Genomic DNA, 20,719 nt, shown 5'->3' with positions numbered 1-20,719 from the left:
TCTGCAGAGTATTTCATTCTGGTGAACATCATTTATTAACTGAGGACTTTAAACAGGATTCACCCAATGAGCCCTGCCAGAAGAAGCCCTGTGCAAGGACTTCTGCTTGTTCAACAAGGCTTCCTCTACACTTCTGAAATTGTTTCATTTTCGGGGGGGGGGGCAGAAAAGTGCACAGGGGGAGGAGAGAGGGGATCATTCCATCTGGCAAGTTGAAATGCTTGCGCATACAGAACATTCATCATACCGCAATACCAAAGTGCTTTAAAAAAAAAGGAACACCACAATGGCCATTATAAACAAAAATAAATAATAACTTCAATATTGTTCACAGCAAACGGCTCCCAGGATAGTTCGTGCTCCACATACAGTAGTTGGGAAAGCTGTGCCTAGCCTTCCTATATACAGTCTTGCAACAGGACCAAGAAGTGAGAGATGTAACCAGATCCCCAGACTGGTTTGCTTTGAACAGAAACAGGGTGGGCTGCTTTTATGAACCACCATGGTTAATTGATTTTCTTTGGGATCTTACTCTGCAGCATGTAGAATATTAAGTACCCTGTTTAAGAGGATGATAAACAGCATGCTCAAAATAACATATAGTGTTGGTTTGCGAGGAACACCGAGATTTCTTCAACTGGTCATCTTGTGTTAGCATGACCACAGTGAAAAGCAGGTTTCGCCTACTGCAACATCATACTGTATGATGTGCAGTTGATAGCAACAGTTGATAGCAACAGGAAAGTGAGGGGTGGGGTAGAAGGACGATTACCTTAGTCCCTTCTTGGGCAATGTATTCCGATCACGGTTAGAGCTGCAGGAAGGGAAGCAAGCACAACAGTACTTGTTAATCATTTGCTGGAGTCCAGCTGTAGCATCTGATGGGCGATAAACTGGTTTATGAAGTTTTGGGAATGCAGAGCATTATCTGGCTTAGTTTAGAAGCATGGAGTTAGAACTCCATGAACATGAAGCTAGAACTCCACCATGGGCAAGAACAGCGAACTGCAACATTATGCTGGAGTTTGAATAAAGCTTTTCAACTGCACTTCAATTCCACCGCTCTACTTCCACTTCCCCAACTGCTTTCCTTGTTGCTCTGCAATACTTTAACTGCAGGGAACAGGAATTGCTTCACAGAGAACCAAGTTTCCAAAAAAGCCCCGTCCCCTTTTGCCTGGGGATCATGCCATCAAACAAAAGCTACCCCACTTTCTTCTACCTGTCCAGGTGTGTGATCCTGGGGCTCCCCGTCCAGGACATCTCACTGGGTTCCTCCTCAGCAGCCACAACGGGAGGGGTGGGAGCAGTGGTGGGAGCAGTTGTGTTGCCTGCAGAGAAGGGGCTGTGCAGGCTCATAGGCATCTGCAAGGACTCCATGCTCCTGTGCAACCCTGAGAGCTTGGGGTACATGCGGGATTCCTTGGGGATGCTGAAGCCTCCCATGAGCTCCAGGCCCTGGGAGAAGCTAGCAGAGTTTATGTTAAGGACCGGAGCAGGGCTTGGCGTGAAGCACGACGTGAGGTGGGGGACCACATTTGCTGCAGCTGGATGGGGCTCGTGCAGTTTGCCACCGTGCATCTGGTGTTCGCTGGAGGGAGGGAGGTCCAGACTGTTGGAGTTCACCTTGTCCAGGTTGGCCAGAGAAGGAGCTTTCACGTAGCTTTTGGCAGCTGACCTGAAGGAAATCAACACGGTATTAGAAAATGAATGGAGCTTTGCACAGCTCTTATCGTACCATTTATTTATTTGCTTAACATATTTCTCAACCCAGCTATAGGCCTGCTGGGAAACACCCACAATTCGTCATCCCCCTCCAAATTATATTTTATTAAGTTTCAACATTTTCAACATATGTTGTTGTTTCTCCACCTCTGCTGCACCCTATCTTCTATCTGTTAAATTATAATCACGATATTATAATCAACACCCACAATTCTTCTTACCTGAGTGGAGTTGGTGGCAACTCAGCCACTTTAGCAGAAGTCTGGTGCCCACCTTGAGCCTTCGGGGTGCTTTCAGGGGAACCGATACTCTTGAGTGAGACGCAGTCAGAGTCCAGGGCCACAGCTTTGGCTTTGGCTTTCTCCTTCTCCCTGTCCGTCTGATTCACTGGCACTGGCGTGCTCCGGCCTGTGCCGATCTTAGAGGGCTCTTTCAGCCGCGAGACGCTGATGGTCCCTTTTGTGCTGAGCAGGCTGGGGTCAATGCTGCTGCTCACTGGCCGTGGCCCACTGCGCCCACCAGTCACGCTCATGGAACTAGATTTGGCTGGGCGTGGCAGGCTCCGGTACTGGATGTTGGTGCGGGCCCCTGGGGCCATGAAGCCAGGCTCCCCAGCATTAGAGACATCCAAGCTCGTTTTCCTTCCATTGACCGGCTTGACTGGGATGCTAGAGGTCTTCTGGATCTTACCAAGGGTGGCGGAGCCACCAGCTTGCATCACCGTGGCAGTGCCAGTTGCAGGAGGTGGCTTCTTGTAGCCAAAAGAGCCGGACGTCGTGGTCCGGGTCAGCCCAGAAGGGGGCTTCTTGGCATCTGAAATCCGATCTCGGCCAGCGTCAGACGATGAGCGCTGCAGGCTGGCGTTCTTCACAGAAAGCTTGTTCTTGTCTGTTGCTTTTGCTTCAGGTTTACCTGCAGGAGAAATAACTCAGTTTGAAGAAAAGGCATTTGTGCACACAGCTTCTTAGGTGACCAAAAGAAAGTTATCAAAAAGCTACTTAGTCAGGACAGCCAGTCCCTGCACCAAAATGAGCACAATGTCAGGGCACGTGTCAGTACAACCATCTCCCTAGCTAAATTGTACTGATTTTGTTTCAGGGATCAAAGACTTTACTGAGATGAGATGCAGCCCTAGGATGTAATGAGCGCATTCCAGGCTCCCTTCTCTCTCTGTGGCCTACAGTTAGCCATGCACCTTTGACTGGACTCTCAAGAAGAATGGGAAGCAAACAGGCAGGGAAGTGGAGGTGGCAGCCACAAACCTGCCTAGCTAACACTAGGGCTCCACTTTCTGTTCCAACCTCACCTGCCACTTTGAGGGTCTGGGCTGTGTGGGTGATGGGAGAGGTCACTGCCACAGGGGGAGTCTTGCCCTTCTTCAAGGAGCCCGGTGGGCCCAAACTGACTGGCTTTTTCAGATCTCCGCCTTTGGCAGGAGCCTCGTCACAGCTTTCCGAGCGCTCCCGTCGCCACTTGGAAGAGCTGTGCTCCATTTTCAGACTCCCGCTGTCATAGTCCATCTTCTTCTGAGCCTTCTCTTCTGGCTCTCCGTACCAGTTCAGCCCACTCTCTGCCAGTGAGCGCTTCTCAGAGTCCGTGCGCAGCTGTAAGGCAAGCAACAGAGAGGATTCTGTTAGCTGGTACCTTAACCTTGCCACCCAAAATACTCCCCCAACCTCCTGTGTGCACATAGGAAGCTGCCTCTAACCAGGCCTGGCTATTTCTCCATCTGGCCCGGAACGGTCTGTTCTGTTTGGTGGAAGTTCTACAGGGTCTCAGGGGAAAGTCCTTTGCATCTTCTACTACCTGGGTTATTTTCTTTTTTAGTGGAGTTGCCAGGAACTGAACCAGGGACCTTCTGCATGCATAGAATATGCTCTATCATAGAGTTATAGACCTCCCCTCATCATAGCCGCCCAACTACACCAGCTTAACAAATGGGAGAGAAAAAACAGTCCTTCAGTTCCAAAGGCACTGGTCGCTCCTGCATCTGCAGGCAAAAAAGGGGATAGGCATTCAGTGCTTTGGGGGCTGTGGCTCCCCCCCCCACACACAATATAAGGAGAAATTCAACAGCAAAAGTATTCATCTTTCCCCTGAGAACACTTTTAAGGAGAAAGACAGCACAGGGCTTCATGCAATTTCTTTTTCCGGTACCAAAACTGCAGCAGCAACAGCAGCATGAAAACATGGCGGATTCTCTGGGTGCCTGTCCTACCTACCGCTATGGCGGAGTTCCTGCGAGAAGCCGTGGGGGTGGAAGGCAGGGAATTGAGCGAGGAGCTGGCATTGAACTCTTCTGAGCTGAGATTGTCAGAGGCATCGCTGAGGCCGCTGCTGATGGAGCTACTCTCATCCCAGCTGAAACACACAGGAGGCAACAATGGTTAATAATAATCCATAAAAAGTTTAAAATCCAAGTAAATATCCACACAGCAGCAGTCAAATCTTAGGCAATATTGCCAGCTCGAAGAAGGTGCTTTGTTTGTTTATTTAAATATTTATCTACCACACTTTAATAAAAAATACAGCAAGACAGTATTGGTGACTACCCGAGAGTGCACACTTTGATACACAATTTGTCACAGATTTATTGCTCCCTAGCACCCTAATAATCCTTTCTTACAACCAAGTTGGTCAAAGTGTGGTTAAACGATGGGGTTTTGCCATATTTTCAGTGGATACTTATAACTGAAACAAGGATCTTTTAATTTCCACATCCCTCCCCCCCACCCCAGCTACTCTGGGTGTGTGTGTGTGTGTGAGTGAGAGAGAGAGAGAGAGAGAGAGAGAGTAGTACAAACTCATTCTTAGCTGCTAGGACTAGGCTTGCTTGTAAACAAAAGCTCAGACTAGTTTACTCTTCTCATAAGTGGATTGCCACTTCAAAATACTATATACATATGCATTAACATACATTGGAAAAACCAATCCAAAAATCAGTGTGTATTTTGCAAAGTGCTCAGATGCAGAAACTGAGGTTTTCAGCTCAGCTGCATCTTGGAACAAGATAGAGCTGGAAAAGAGTGTTGGTCATAAACAGTCGGACCTTGGGGCATCCCAGAAGGAGAATGAGGAATGGTTGCCAACCCTCTCACATGGGACAGGGGTCCAGGAACACCATGAACAGGAAGAAGCTTCTTTCCTATGTGGAGGGTCTGTGAGGAGCAGGTGCATTGGGGAAGGAGGAAGAACACTGTATTTTTTTTATTAAAAAAAAGTAAAATAAAATACTTCTTTCATGTCATCTGGCACTCTGCACTCAAGAATAAATAGTGTAGACCATTTCAAATAATGGTAGAACCATGTCTGATAGGCAGTTCCAGTGTTTAAGAATTTCCTTAGGGGGATCCTTTGTACAAAGGTACCATAAGCAACAATGGTTGCCAAGCAAGGGACCTTATTTAGCATGGCAATTTGGAAGAAATCAAATTATCTTATCACTACAGAAGACTTTGCAGCCCTACTAATCAGTTCTACATGAACAATTGTCACTTTGCTCAATAGTTTCATAAAATTATCCAGTTTTCCTTCTTTATTCCAGCTTTGCTGCTAGCACATAGCTGGATGAGCAGCTTGCCAGACAAACCATGGAAGCCACCCAGTATATGTAAGTGAGTGGGACTTGTACAAATTTGTTGCACATATAGTTGCTTCACTTTGAACCCAGTAGCTGAAGCTTTCTAGAAGATGGAGATTATTTTTATTTTTAGCAAGGAGTAATCTGGTAGAAATTGAAAGGTGGGGTTAAGTAACAGACAGTAACAGAACCAGAATGTGCTATAACTGGAACCATTGGCAGGGAGAAGCAGCCACATAGGGCACAAAAGTTCAGTGCCTTCATCAACATGGAACATTTTTGTAGATCTTGCTTGGATGCATTCTAACACGTGACAATCATGAGGACTAGAACACTGTTTATAATGAAAGTATTTTTGAGAATACTTGCCACATATGAGATTTTGCATCAGATGCAGAAACCCCAAAATGTGAATAGTCCAGGTTATCTACTAAGTGACCCCTAGGCTGTTATCAGTCCTCTTATAAATGCCCAAATGAGCTCTCATTAACACAGGATCTGTGTTAGCTGCAGCTAATTCAGCAGCCAGCGGAAAAGGGTCTAGTTAAAAATGTCCAAAATGCCTTCCTTTGTACTGCAGAGGGTGCTATTGAGAGCAGAACAACATCTCAGAGCCAGTTAGCAGCCCTGTGTATATTGCACCTGATTACTTTACTCGTCTAGCACCAGCCAAGGAAATAGGAAAAAGAGAGAGCAAAGTCTTTCCCCAAGATAGGTGTCGAAGCAGGAGACTGGCAGATGCTAATCCAGGCATTACCGAATGTCTACACTGTGACATTTATTGTGAGCTGCTGCCAAAGTCAGCCAACAGCCAGGCTGTAAAGTGCACCACAGGGAGATCATTTAAGAAAGCAGAAGAGATTGGTTTGGTTTTGAATGGCACACTTACTATCAGTCCTTAGCACCTGCTGGTATGGAGAATTTCTAGAGAGAAGGTGGGCTTGTTGTTCTGTTTGTTACTGGCTCTGAGATGGCTCAGTTGGTAGAGCATGAGACTCTTAATCTCCAGGTCATAGGTTTGAGCCCCACGTTGGGCAAAATATTCCTGCATTGCTGGAGGTTGGACTAGATGGTCCTCATGGTCCCAATGATGTAATTCTATGTTATGTATTTTTCTGTTTTTATTTTGTAACCCACCCTGTGATCGTTGGATGAAGGACAGCAGAGAAAAGAAAAAAAGTAAGATCTGAGAACCCAAGAGTGTTTGTGGAATGTCTGGATGTTAAGGCAAGAGAGTGTGAGCCAGAACCGAGGGAGCACTGTTATCTCCTCACCCTTGCCCCTCCATCTTAGCTCTGCTGAGCTTGCCCAAATAGAGCAACCTTCATTCTCCAGGCAAGAGGGCAGGATTTCCACCCTTCATGTAATGGCACCAGCCGCAGCCTCCATCATTCCCTTGCTCGCTTCAGCCTCATACATCAAGCCCCCGACATGGGCTGCTCACATTCACCTATTTCATGACTCGATTTACCCAGAACAATCAAACAATAGTCACTCATTGGAAGAGGCCAAGGGACATAAGGCAGATTCCAAGGACCAGAACTGGACAGGGGCACCGAACTCTTTTATGAAATCCAGCGCTGGGCAAGAAAACAGCTCCAAGGACAAGAGAAGAAGGGTGCAAAGAAGGAGCTTGGGAGGCCACTCATCCAAAAAACATTTCTCATATGCTTAACGCCATCCACAGATCCTTGGTAGCAGCTGCAGGTTGTACTCACCCAGCGAAATACCATCTTTAAGTACTCAACCATTAAACAGATGGTTTGTGCTGGGCCGGGGTTGGGGGAGAGGAGAGTATTTATAGAACTGTGGGGAAGGGGGAGAGTTTAAAATGTTTGAGAAACACCTGGTCTGGAACAGACAGAAGGAAAGGAGCAGCAGCCAGAATAGCCAAACCTCAAGCTGATGCTCAGAAAGTGAGGGGCTGGATAAGTTGGTTGGTTGTAGTCTTGTGCTGTACATTTTAAAACTATCTATCCATCTATTCAGCAGTTATTTCTATTCAGTTATTTCTATTCAGCAGTTATTTCTCATTACTGAATCTAAATAACAGGGAAAGGCATGCCTGCTACCTGTAACACGCCTTTGTTGATGCTGTGAAGATTTGCTGCTGTGCTTCAAAGCTTAAAATCATGAACATAGCCTGTCAGAAAGTGGGTGGCAACAAAAACTATGTGGATGATGTAGCTAAGTGAGCCACGTTTCCTTGGTCTCCCTTCGCCAACATTTGCCACCTAAGGTTTCCATGAAGAGTCCCAGGCAAAGTTCAGTCTGAACGAGAGCAAACTCTCCTTCGTCGGCAACAGCTGCCCGCTCTTGCGGATCCCAGTCCCTCTCACGTTTGTTTCCAAGAATGAAAGCAGAATGCACACAGGAGCAACTAGGGAGCCGTTTGCAGAGATTTTGCAACAGCACCATGGCGCCTTCCAGAAACGTGGGTGGGCAAAGGGGCAAGCTAAGAGAAAGCCATCTGCCTCCCACCCAGCTCCTTAACGTGACACTTCCAGCCTGCACAGAAACAGAGGGTGGAATGTTCTAACAGACCAAGCATTTCAACTTGTCAGATGAAACGTTCCCTCCGCTCCTTACCCCATGCAATGTTCTGGGGTTCTCCTGACTCTCTCAGAGCCAATTTCCAGAGGAGGGAGGGAACCCCACTGAGCAGGGCTTCCATTGGCAGAGCTCCTTAGGTGAAGCCCACCCAGTGTCTTAATAATAAAAGCTTTGTTTCTCTCCAAAACTTCCTGTTGTTCTGCTATGTCTCTCCCCTGCCCCCATCACAGCTCTGCCTGTTGCTCTCCAGCCGTTTTTTTCTTGTTCCACTGCTCTTTTCAACTCCTATTCTCTTAACTAACACCCATTCCTCACCCCCCCCCCGCCCCTGCTCACTAGGAAATCACAATGGTGTGTAGAAGATGTGAAACAACACACACACACACACACACACCTAAGTTATTATTCACAGCCCATGACCAGGGTGGAGAACCTCAGGCACCTCCAGATGTTGACTGTCTCCCGAGGCAGACAGATGCCAACAACTCCCGTCAGCCCCAGTCAGCGATGATGGGAGTTGTAAGAAAAAATTGGAGGGCTAAAAGTTCCCCACCCTGGCCTGAGGAGGAGGAGGTAGAACCACTATCTCTAAAGAGAAGACTCAGCTCTTCATCTTTGACTGTAGGAAATAAAACATCCATGCTGATCAACAATTACTTCACCCCTCCGCAAATGCTAGGTTGCCCACCCCCTATGGAACAAAATGAGTCTTGTTGGCACACATACTGCAGCTTTGAGTTGTGGAGCAGGACTGAAGAGGGTGGATACAGCAGCGGATCACATTTTACTTGCTCTCCAGGGCTCTTTAACACTCTGCAGCCAAACAAAGTCAGTATGTTAACAAAGACTCAGTACTCAAGTCAAGGCCAAATTGTGAGCAACTAAACAAGAACATGGAGACATCTTGACTCTCTGAAACGCTACCAAAGTTCTGCCGTCACTGGATGCAAACTCCTGAGGCAAATCCTCTCCAAAACAAAACAAAAAAACATAACTCCCTCTGCTCCCCCACCCCATCGATCAGCATAATGACACAGTCTGACAGTTGTAAGACTCCTATGGGCTATTCTGCTTCTTCCCAAGTTTCAGTTTGGCTCCATGAAAAGTCCTAATAGGCCCTAGCAAAGGCAAGGCTTAACTCTCTCTCTCTCACACACACACACACACCTCTAAAAAAATTCCAGATTTGTAGGTCATAGCATGAGATTGGTACATTAAGCTGTATATACAGGGAGGATTAATAGAGGATGGTAAGTATTTATTGCTTTTGCAGCCTCTCCATCCACCAACTACCATAACCCTTATAGCTTGCAAGGCCTTACTGTCGCAGCCAGATACATTTATATTTACTTTACAAAAAAATGCAGCTTGGGTATCTACAAAAACAAAAATAAATATTTTCTGTTAGCAAGTTTAAATTTGAGCAAGAGCTCCTCAGGCTACTTCCTTCTTTATCATTAGTTCACACTTATGTGGGTTAAGCCCCACCACTGAAACAATAAGGAAAGGAGCTTCCAGAGAAGGGTGCTGCTGCGTAAATACATGTGTGTTTACGCTTGTGGTTTTCTTTGGGATAACCAGGAAGGGAGACCAGAGACAGCTAATGGCATCCTCCAGTCTCAGCAATGGAAGCAAATCTTGCTAGCAATGCCCCAGCAGGCCATGTGGAAAAGCTCATCTTTTCAGCTGTCAATCAAGCCATCTCAAGTGAAGAATGCTACTGGGTCACTGCATTACTCTGGTGCTTTAGGCTGGAGTGGCATCTGCCATTTCTCCCTAAGGCCCATCTTCCCAGCAATTGAGGGACCCAGAGGGCTTCCCAGAACAAACTGGAATGTAGCTCCTTCCATCAGGATAAGCAAAGGCCCCTTTCAGGTCATTGCTTGAGTGGGTCAGTAGTAGCCCCTTAGGCCAATTTAACAAGTCTAGACAAGGTCTGGGGTGGAGGAACAACAAAGAGGACAAATGTCCGCTTTGTGAATGAAAAAGGGGTGACCAGAAGAGGGGAAGAAATATATCCCCCCTCCACCAGTGTCAATTCCATCTGTCATAGGCCACAATGTATGCACTCCTCTGCGATGATTTAGTCAACAAACAACTCATCAGTTGCTTGTTTCCAGAGATATCTGAGTGATGCAATGGGATGAAGGAATTCATATGCTTGCATTCATATTGTTAGGTTTTCTAGGGGTGGGGGTGGGGGTGGGCTGTATTCCTGAGTCCCTTCCATTTCCTGGATCCAGCAGGGATTTAATTGCTGAATAAGCCAGGCAAGGGCCATAATGGCCCCCAAAGTATGGATCGTTAAGGTAGCAAAGGAAGTGGCACTGTGCCAGAGAGCAATTGGGTGGGGCTCCCTCCTTCACTCATCAGTTAGTAAGACAAGGCCAGAGTTGAGGTGTGTGATCTAGAAGCTAGAGTCAGAGACATGCGTGATTTCTGCATGAGTCCAAGGCTGTGGCTATGGGAGAAGAAAGACCCTCTTAGGGTGTTAATGCTGTGAGCCCCTTAATTGTAGGCTCAAGTTGTATATTTGTGTAAATAAACCATATATCATAACGACACCCCAGTCTCCACTGTCCCTCACTCCAAGGAAACCGAACCCTGGGTAAAATGCCTGGAACCCACTGTGTCTTGCACCGGTTTCAGAGATTAGGGTTGTGTGCAACAATATCTAATCTAATCACATCTCAAAAGAAGAAGAGTGAAGGTGTGGAATGTGTGACATGCTTTAAACTGAGCGAATACACACAAGTGAGGAAAATATAAATAATCAAGAGCTGCTAATGGCTTGGAGATAACTGTCAAGGAAACATCAGTGGGTGGCAGCCCTGTTGCGATAATGGTTTTTACATTTCAGTAATGTCTGCATGGACACTGGTGGCGCTGTGGTCTAAACCACTGAGCGTTGGGCTTGCTGAACAAAAGGTCAGCGGTTCAAATCCCCATGACGGGGGTGAGCGCCGGTTGTTCAGTCCCAGCTCCTGCCAACCTAGCAGTTCGAAAGCACATCAAAGTGCAAGTAGATAAATAGGTACCGCTCCGGCGGGAAGGTAAATGGCGTTTCCATGTGCTGCTCTGGTTCGCCATAAGCAGCTTAGTCATGCTGGCCACATGACCTGGAAGTTGTCTGCGGACAATCGCCAGCTCCCTCAGCCAGTAAAGCGAGATGAGTGCCGCAACCCCAGAGTTGTTTGCAACTGGACTTAACTATCAGGGGCCCTTTACCTTTTTAATGTCTGCACAGAGTTACAATGCACAGAGGAGCCAGTGAATGGCATGCAGAGGAGCCAATGGCTGCTCACCGAAGTTCCGTAAAGCAAATGGAAATTCTACAGAAAGCTGATAGGGTGGCACAGAAGAGTTATGAATTTGGTGTCCAGATGTTAAAACGGAGATGGAAATGATGTGTAAGGAAGAAGGAACAGAGATTCCATAGGATATGTTCTCTATTAGTTAGACAGATATGAGATTTTGTTCACCCCCACCGAGAGTTCATGGTCAGGAAAATTCGAAAATTCCCTTTTTATATCTATGGTGCATCTGTTTTTAGAATATTGTGTGCAGTTTTGGCCACCCTATCTCAAAAGATTATCAAACAGAAAAGGCTATCAGGGTAATGGAAAATCTTGCTTATGAAGAAAAGCTTTTTATTTGGGAGGTGGAAGAAGACTATGCAACATGATACAGGTTTATGAAATATAACTAGTAAGTTCACATCTGCAACAAATGTCAGAAAGGAGCTTTGCTGGCTGAAATATCACGTCTTCCATTTGCTGTTGACTTAGTTGTCCTGCTGGCACAAAGTGGTTAGGTAGACTTGGGGCTTGTTGTTGTTGTTGTTTAGTCGTGTCCAACTCTTCGTGACCCCATGGACCAGAACACGCCAGACTTGGGGCTAGGCAGGCTTATTTATTATTTATTATTATGTACTGGTTGCATTTACATATATCCTGTCCTTCCTCCCAAAGGAGCCCAGAGTGGCAAATCCAGGATGCAGGGTAGCATCACTGTTAGACAAATTCATGGTACATAGTCTACTTGGCCATAGTTACTCATGTTCAATGGCAGCATACCTTTCGGCCACCAGATATTGTGTTCCAACAACAGTGTACAGGTATCATGCCCTATTTGAAAGCTTCCCAGTGGCACTGGATAGTCGCATCACTATGGGAAGACATGCTAAACTAGATGTGCTTTCAGCTAATTATAGGAGCTAGTTTTCTATATCTCCATGGCATGTGTAGCTTTTCTATGCATGGCACTGTAAAAGGAGCAACAACTCTACTGGGGAAGAGGGGAAACAGTAAATCAATATTTCTTTTAATACAGAATGTGAACAGTAAAGGCTCATCCAGGCTTCGTTTTACACTGCACAGGTCCGTGCCGAAGAGCGGGTTATTTTTTTCTTCCTTTCTGAATTATTTTTATTAATTTTCCAAATTATTAGAAATCAAAACAAATTAAATTAATTCCACACAATTTCTTAAAATCAGGTTTCCTGCTCCTGTTCTAAACATATCATCACCATCATTTCCTCACATTGCTACATCATTTCTTAGAGTTCAGCTGACATCCTACATCCTTCACTTGCTGTTAAACCATTCTTCCAGCCTGCCGCTTTTTTTCACCTTACAAACAGCACCTCCATTACATCTTATAAATAAGTAATCCATTTCACGTGTGAAGTTCTTCATATCCATTCTCAGCTGAGTTAGAGCAAACATCAATCTGCGGAATATCTGGTTTTTGTTTGCTCCAATTCAGCCATAAGATGTGAGCTTTCCTGGAGAAAGCATTAGGACAAAAAAAGAAAACTGCTTGGACATGGAGCTTTAAAGCCCAATCCTGTGCCTAGAAAAGTGGTGCAAACAAAAACTTGGATATACCCTTAGACTAGACAGAGTGCAACTATGGGCATACCTGAAACAATAGAGAGAGAAAATAGACAGACATTGTGCCATAACTAGAAGTGATAGACCAGAATTCTGTAGAGATCAATACAAAAAAATGTGAAGCAGTACCATACGCTCCACATTTAGTATGTGAGATGGAAGCCTCAGTTCCATGTTAACACTGAAGCAGACCTGACAGCACCATGGAAACAGCATCTAGGAGCCAACCTTGTCTGGCCAAAGGGGCGGATTAAATGTAGTCAAATCCTGCCTCCTCCCCCCCATCTGTGACTCCCACAGGAAGAAATTATGCAAGAAAACAGTGGATGCTAGAGCTTCTCTTTCCCATTGCATCTCTCTGCCTAGGACATGCTCTTTAATTGAGTGGAGATTATTACAATGATAATAGTAATTATTCAGTGGCCTTGGATCGCCTCCAATGAAATGTCTTTACCCTCCTGCTTGCAGTGACACACATCACTGCTGAACGCTTTCATGTTTAGTGGTGACTAATCTTGTCTTAGAGATCCATGCTATTACTAGTAGCTAGAGCGGTGATTGCCAAACTTGGCCCTCCAGCTGTATTGGAACTACAACTCCCAGCATCCCTAGCAAACAGGACTAGTGGTCAGGGATGATGGGAATTGTAGTCCCAAAACAGCTGGAGGGCCAAGTTTGGCAATCACTGAGCTAGAGCTTCCCCACTCACAATATATCCATGGCTGCATGGTCACTACCTGGCACTTCCTTAAGATTATTATATAAAATAGGCAGCTTTGCTCTGAGGTCAGTTTCTTAATGACACGTTTGTCCAAGCAAAGGAACAGCCCAGCTAGATTACAGGGCTTGTAAGGAGGAAAACCAGACATACAGATGGCAAACTGAGTCTCAGATGTGCTTACATGTAGTATGAATGCAAAGTGGCAGGGAGAAAATTGCTAGCCTAAGCTGTTCATCCAGAACAGAGCAGCAGCAAAAGCATCTGCTAGCCATAAAGTCTAAATTTCAACTTAGCCTTGGAATGGGAAAGTATTGATGCTCTATTAGCGTGAATACTAGGGGTGTGTAACTGAAAAATTACACTTTTGGTGCATCAGAAACCCAAGTTAGTTCTAACTTAGATCAAGCTGAACATAATTTGTCCCTTTAAAATAACAATAAGTGTCCAAGAATACATTAAGGTCATACTGCCTTCACTTTGGCTGCAATGCAGTATGTCCTGGTTCCTAGAGGGAGACAAGTCTTCTTCTTTGATGATCTGTCTTCTAATGCATCTCCCCCCCCCCCCCCCGCCCTGGCCAAATGAAAAGCAGGACTGTCAGGCAGCCAGCTTGGACAGTCCGTTGAACACTGCACTGTTTGTATCTGCACCAACAACTGCAAGAACATATGGAGGGGGCGGCCCTCTTCCCACTGGGAAAAACACCAAGACTAACAAGTCTTCCGGCTTCTGAGGGTCCTTGTTTGCAAACTCAGCTTGTTTGGAGCAAAGAAAGACAGGATGAGGGATGAGGGTGGGGGAAGCAAAAGATGAAGAAGTGAGGAAAAGGGATAGAACAAGGAGTGCAGTGTCCTCTTGTTCAAAAGCCCAGCTAGCCACCACTTAAAACAGGAAGAGACTTAAGAAACCCTGGGCCCAAACCTGCCAGGTGTTGCATTCCCAGTGAACTGTATAGAGGTGGGGATTAGTCAGGTCTCTGGAATATCACAACTCACTTTTATAAGCCACACTTGCACTAGTGGAACTCATTAGTACACCAGCACGTAAGTCAATATACTGCACTTTTAAGCTCCTACTGCAAACGATTTTAACATGGTGTCCATACCTATTAAGGCCAGTAAGGCAAGTCTCTAGGGGTAAGGTTCTCCTGTGCCCTTTGCAAGTCTCTAGGGGTACTTTTTATGACATGCCATGTTCTCAACCACCATTCATTCTACTACTTGTCTCTGCTCTGCTCTTTCCTTAAGCTGAAAACCTTAAAACTGAGAAGCAGGTAAGAAGGAAGCAACAGGACTTCAGCAGTCTCTTTGTGATGCAACTCCCTCCCTCCCTTTCATCCATCCATCAATTCATTTATTAGTTAGTTAGTTAGTTAGTTAATTAATTAATTATACTGTCTTTCATCCAAAGAACACAGAGCTTTTCACAACACAAAAATACAAAATGAAAACACAAAATACATCATAAAACAAAGCAGTAAGAATAAAGTAGTTTGAATTGGGCATTCGAACAACATTGCACTTTCTGGTGGTTTAGAATGCTATTTACAGCCACCAGACTGGTTCTTGATGTAGGGGTATGGGGTGGAGGGCATCATAAAATCACTTAAAGCACAAACACTGCTTTAATACAAACATGTTACAGGCTAGTTGATTGCTTTGACACAGAGTATCACTAAGACAGCATGCTAAGTGAAAGTTCTCTTGCCCCTCGTTACGCCTCTGATTCTAGGTTCAGGTTCTGATTCAATAGGAAGCGGCATCAATTTCCAGGTCTAGGAACTGAGAAGTATGATGGTTTGTTTTCTATTTACAAAGAGGCCAAAGGTTAACAGGCCATCTCAACAGTGCAAAGTGAACCTTCTGTCATCATTTTCTCACACTGATAAGCCCACACAATATAAACACTGAGAAAAGAATAGACATGAGCAAACAAAGGTGGACAAGCTTCTCTAGGAAACTCTTTTTGTGCCAGGATGCAGTACTCCCTATTGGATTCAACAGCCATGCCATCTCTGACTTGAATGGAAAAAGATTGCAGCCCTTACCAGCTTTTCCAAAAGGCTAGAATTTCCAACAGCTCATCTGGTCTTTTACTTTCATAACAAGAATACTTTTTGCTATCTAATTTGGCATTTCACTATAATTATTATACTTGCCTTGCGAGGAGCATTTGTGGTCAGCTGGCTTTCGATACAAGCCAGAGAGTTACCATATTTCCTCCTGAGGGAGAAAGGGTTGAACTGAGCAAGGTCATTGTTTCGAATAGCAAAGCAAAGCCACTAATTTCTAGGTGTAAAGATCATTTTCTCTATGACACCTGGATGACCACATTGGAACATTATTCACTCTGCTGCTGACTACCTCAGTAGCAAGCAGATGGTAGTAACTGGCTAGAGAATGTCTGAGAGAAGAGAAAGGATGATCAGAAAGGATGATCTAGTCAGCATCCAAGAGCAAAGAAGGAAAGCATGCCAGAGCACACTGCAGACAATTATAGGTTGTTAATGACACGAAAATAAAGGACTGTTCATGATGGGGGAAAGGGTGTGTATTTATTGTTGGATGCAAAAGAACACCACTAGCAGTCTTTGGGCATTCAGCCTAAGCTAGATCAAAAACTCATGCACAACTGAAAGAAACAATTGTGATTGCAGGAACAGTTCTATTCAGAAATGCTTTTCTTTTTAATGTTAGGATGGGTTCCAATCTTCAACCAGCTCCTGCTACAGAGGATGCATATAAACTTCTGAGTCTTATAATTGCTCTAAGGAGCCATGTGCATAACTATATGCACCATATTGGAAGCGTTTTCCTGCTGGGTTCCTCTTACAGAATGAGGTAATTTTGCTATTATGTAAATCAGGGGTGGGGAACCTGTTTACTCCACAGGCCAGGCCCTTATCAGGATCTGCCTCACAGGCTAAACTGGGCAGAACTGTCCACCTGTCAAAATCCCATTCACTCTTAGCTGATCAGGCAAGTGGGAGGAGGCGGCTCACAAAACCCTTTACAAGTGTCCCCCTTTGCATGTCTCCTTCCTCTTCCCTTTTAAGCCCCCAATCTCCCTTCAATCTTGAATCTCCTCTCATCATCTGATGAATGGAGATTATATCCTGCTGCCTAGACTTCGAGATCCTGTTCTCTACCGGGAACAGAATGGCGCGGCCAATACAGTATTAAATCTAGTCCTCCCACCGCTCAGCTGATGTTACTGTAGCATCAGCTGTTAGGTGTGGCTTGGGGGGGAAGCAACCTGGTGGACCAAATCAGACCCCCTGTCAACATGCAGGGCCAGTGGTACCCCCACCCCTAATAGAAACTTTCAGCTCAGCTTCAGTGCTTCCACTGGCCACTTGCTAAAGGAAAGGAAAGCCATACATCATCCACAGCAGCTGAAAGCATTCAGAGTGGGGTGACATCTCATCTCTTTAAGGGGCTGAAATTCATTAGGGCTTGCAGTAGTTACGTCTGGCCCTAGGCCACGAATAGCTGTGGTTTGCGCTTAAAACTCCATCTAAATCATCTCTTTGATGCTCCTGAACACTGCAACATTGAGGGAATTTTGTTTTAAGCACCACATCAAATTCGGGAGGGTTGCTTATGAGACACTGAAACAAGGAGCAACAAGAGGTTTGGCAGAGCGCAAGAGAGAAGTCCTCCCAAAAAAAGGTCCCAAAGACAGAGGGGCCACGAGCACAAAGTTATTTTGGCAGCTCAGGGTAGAGCATAAACTCCACCCCCTCTTTCCCTCCCCCCCACCCACTCTCTCCATTTCCCTGCTTGCATCCTTCCCTTGACCTCACAATCACTCGAGTGAGGGGGAGTCAGCCGTCTGCCTCATTACATGTCTGTGGTTTGAAGCCATTCTGAGTAAGCCAAGCTAATCTAGCCAGCAAATCCCATGGCGGCAAGGGGAAGGGGAACCCTATGGAAAGAAGTGTTTGTGGGTGAGAGCAAGAAAGGGGAGGCTGCAGTTCTCAGGAAAAAAATGAGAATTAATTTGGCAGGAGCTCAGAGAGATCAGGCTCCTTACAGCAGAAAGAGGTTGGTGCAGACAGAACAAACTGTTAGGGTCCTTCACCAAGCTTTCCCAACTGCTGGAATGTTTTATCAATGTTCGGCATAAACCTATTGGATTAGATACGATAGTTTTCGCTTTAAGAAAATGAAAAAAAGTTTAGACTTTGATTTAATTAACAGAAAAGGACGAAACAGACATTTCTAAATAGAAAACTGCTGTGGTTGGGAAGAGGCGCATGCACACAAACTCGCAAGGCATTGATTTCTGGGTGGTTGGATACATTTTATCAATATGACCATCTATTGGACTTTTGCATAACTCCCATGTTCTTAGCCATCAGGCCAAGTGGGTGGGAAAGGGATAGTCAGAGGCATCACATTTTATTTAATATGACGAGAAGGATAATTTTTTTCTTGCTTTGAGTGAATCCAGATGGCTCAAGAATTAGAAAAGGCAAGACCTTATATGCGGTCCTGAATGTCTCCCTATGCTGATTCTGTTATGCTATTCTCATGGCGGGACACATTATCATACAAACTTATCTGTTCAAAACAGATCAAATCTGGTTTTGATTTAATTTGCAAAAGCAAAAACCCTATAGCTTACTGTTCAGCATTTCTATTACTCCAAGGCCAGCTAACAATTAATAACAACTAGTTAAAAGCAATAAACAAAACTTACCAAAACAACAAATGAAATGTATCAGACAAGCAGAGTCAATAAAAGCAAGGCAACAACAGACTAAATCTACTCAAATTATATATATATTTAATGCCTGGAGAAATTAAAATTCAGCACGAGGTGAAGGACAAGACAAGTAAGCATCAGGCAAGTCTTCCTGGGGAAAGAAGCCCCAAAGTTGGAGTGCCACAACATAGAAGGCCCCGTCTGCAGATGCCATGCACATCACCTCATAAGTCAGTGCCACTCAAACCTATTCAAAGGTGATGTCAGTCAATGTTAGAAATGGAGGGATGAAAGCCAGGAGCTAAACGGCACCTTAAACCTAGGTTATGGGAGCAACAACGGAATGTCTAGATGCATACAAAGCAGAAAATGAATGAACTGCAGCTAAAATACTTTGCTCATTTTTTTACATGGCCTACTCCTTCTCCTGCCCACCTTCTTAATATTCTTTAGAGGGTCTCTTCTCCAGTCTTCAGAGAGTAGCTGGAAGTGGACAGGCAGAAAAAGGTCCTTTCCTTCCACTCTGCAGTTTTAATCTGAAATCTTAGGTGCAGTACTGCACCCAGAGCTCAGAAATTGCTCGCGCTGATGAAATTCCCTGTCACAAAATGTGCCTAGAACAATGGGAGTTTCCAGCACTGATGTCAGTATATTGGCAGGTCTGTAGTACTTCAGGTATCTGGACACCACGGCATATAAACTCTGAATTGTGTTCAGGAAGAAGCCACCAGCCCATGCAGGTGTTTCATAAATGACAAGGTGTCTTGCCTTTTGCTGGTCCCCAATCTTTCCATACTCCTGGAATGCTTTCCCTGTCCACCTACCCAAGTCCCACCCACCCCACAAATGCAACCTAGCCTTTCCTCAGCTTGTTCCAAGCAAAAGCATTTTGGCGAGGCAGAATCCAGCAGCACCCTTCCCTTCTTGAGCCTCGTAGAGTAACGGCAGCAACCATCAATCTCAGAAACTGAAATCCTCTATTTGGTGAGGTGGGGTATTATGATCAATGCTATAAAGGTAGATGCCAAGGGTTCAAAGAGTATTCCTTACATTAACTCAGTAAAAGTACAGCAGCCACATAAAGTGAGCCAGTATTAGCCTTGTATGGCAGCCATTGCGAATGGGTAGGCCAAGACTGAATAGTGAGCTTACCTAAGGCTACCAGATGAGCTTGTGGCTTAGGCTCAACCCCTTAGCCACTAGACTTACAGCAGCAGGTTAGCATGGGAGGGTAGCTCTGCAACAGGGATAAAGGGGCCATCTGTTGCTTCTGCAGACTGGAGAGAGTGGGGAGGTCTCATGAACTCAGGGGAATTCCCCACAACAGTGAACCGGCTCCCTCACACTATTGCATGCAGCCACCAGCGCACTCTCTTATGGTGAATATGACCCTGAGCAACGGGAAGGCAGCATTCCCAGCTGCGACCCCTTTGCTGTCTGGCACACACTGAAGCCAAAACCACACGGGCAGCCTGTATATGGAGAAAGGGATAAGACTAACGTTTCCTTAAAGAGCATAAATTATCAAGGGGTGGGTGGGCTTATAGGAAGGACGGGGACAAAAAGCTCATTTACAAGCTCTTGTTTCTAGGCTCCAGATTATTTCCCTTCAGTGTATTTGCCTTTTTCATTTCAAAACAAAAGGGCAGAACCCACAGCGCTGCCTGGCTTAACAGGCTGCTCCTTAATGAGGACCAACTGTGGGGGAAGTGTTGACTCAGCCTTTTGTCGCCCAGCCACGTTTTGCTAAATGTTACAGCCGCCCACTCAGTGCCCCCGCCCAGGTAGACTGTGGAAGCACAACCAAAGTTGGGGACAAATCCAGCTATATGCACAGCAGAGAGGTGGTGATTCTGAGAGCTGCAAATGGGCTCCCCAAGCATCTCCCCCAGCTCCTTGCTCAGAATAAACAGGGCCTTTAAAGTCACAAACCTTTTACCCCTTTATTCCTTTACTCAAGAGGAGTTCTAGTCTCCATTCATTGAAAAGAAAATGACAACATATTCCTTTCCATGATTTCTCATGTCCTCACTACAGGAAGAGATGTAAAATTCTGTGTCGGAGAGTCCCTGTCTTAAGAAAATGCTGCTTATTAAGTTTCTTTCTAGGAATGTCTGCTTCAGCATTAGCAACCAGCTTACTCAGCCTCTATTCTAGCAGTTAACCAGAGTAGCCTGTCATTACGGTAACCAAATGTAATAGAGGACAGGGTTCCCACACCTTTAGTAATTGTCAGCTGAAGAGGAGAATTCTTCTACCATTACATAGTTACATTATCACACAGAAAGGAACATAGGAAACTGCCTTGCAACATCACAGTATTTCCATCTAGACTAAAACTGTCTAGTCTCCAGGATCATGGCAGAGGTCTTTTCCATCACCTGCTACCTGATCTTTTTAAATGGAGGTGGCAGGGACTGAACCCAGAACCCTTTGCATTCAAAGGATGTGATCACTGAGTTGTGGTTCCTCCCAACTTCTACCCATTGGACATTAGCAAAGGCAAGCAAAAGTTTGAGAGAGAAAGCCACCAAT

The 20,719-nt window shown here is 45.3% G+C and overlaps 1 protein-coding gene across 20 annotated transcripts in view; it reads right to left on the bottom strand.

Moving 5' to 3' along the window:
• The window catches only part of NAV1 (neuron navigator 1), a 255,039-nt gene that overhangs the window by 26,856 nt on the left and 207,464 nt on the right, over window positions 1-20,719 (bottom strand). For all 20 annotated transcript variants that reach the window (XM_083444197.1, XM_083444214.1, XM_083444200.1 and 17 more), the window contains 5 exons: window positions 3,948-4,086; window positions 3,032-3,329; window positions 1,947-2,637; window positions 1,223-1,678; window positions 773-814 (listed from right to left, as the gene is read on the bottom strand). In XM_083444197.1, coding sequence (XP_083300323.1) covers window positions 773-814; window positions 1,223-1,678; window positions 1,947-2,637; window positions 3,032-3,329; window positions 3,948-4,086 — 1,626 coding nt within the window. The remainder of the gene's footprint in view (window positions 1-772; window positions 815-1,222; window positions 1,679-1,946; window positions 2,638-3,031; window positions 3,330-3,947; window positions 4,087-20,719) is intronic.

The sequence above is a fragment of the Podarcis tiliguerta genome (assembly GCF_965153285.1).
Source record: "Podarcis tiliguerta genome assembly, chromosome: 6".
In the NCBI taxonomy this organism is placed as follows: Eukaryota; Metazoa; Chordata; class Lepidosauria; order Squamata; family Lacertidae; genus Podarcis; species Podarcis tiliguerta.
The sequence above is the reverse complement of the archived record's forward strand: the minus strand, read 5'-3'. Positions and strand labels throughout refer to the sequence as shown.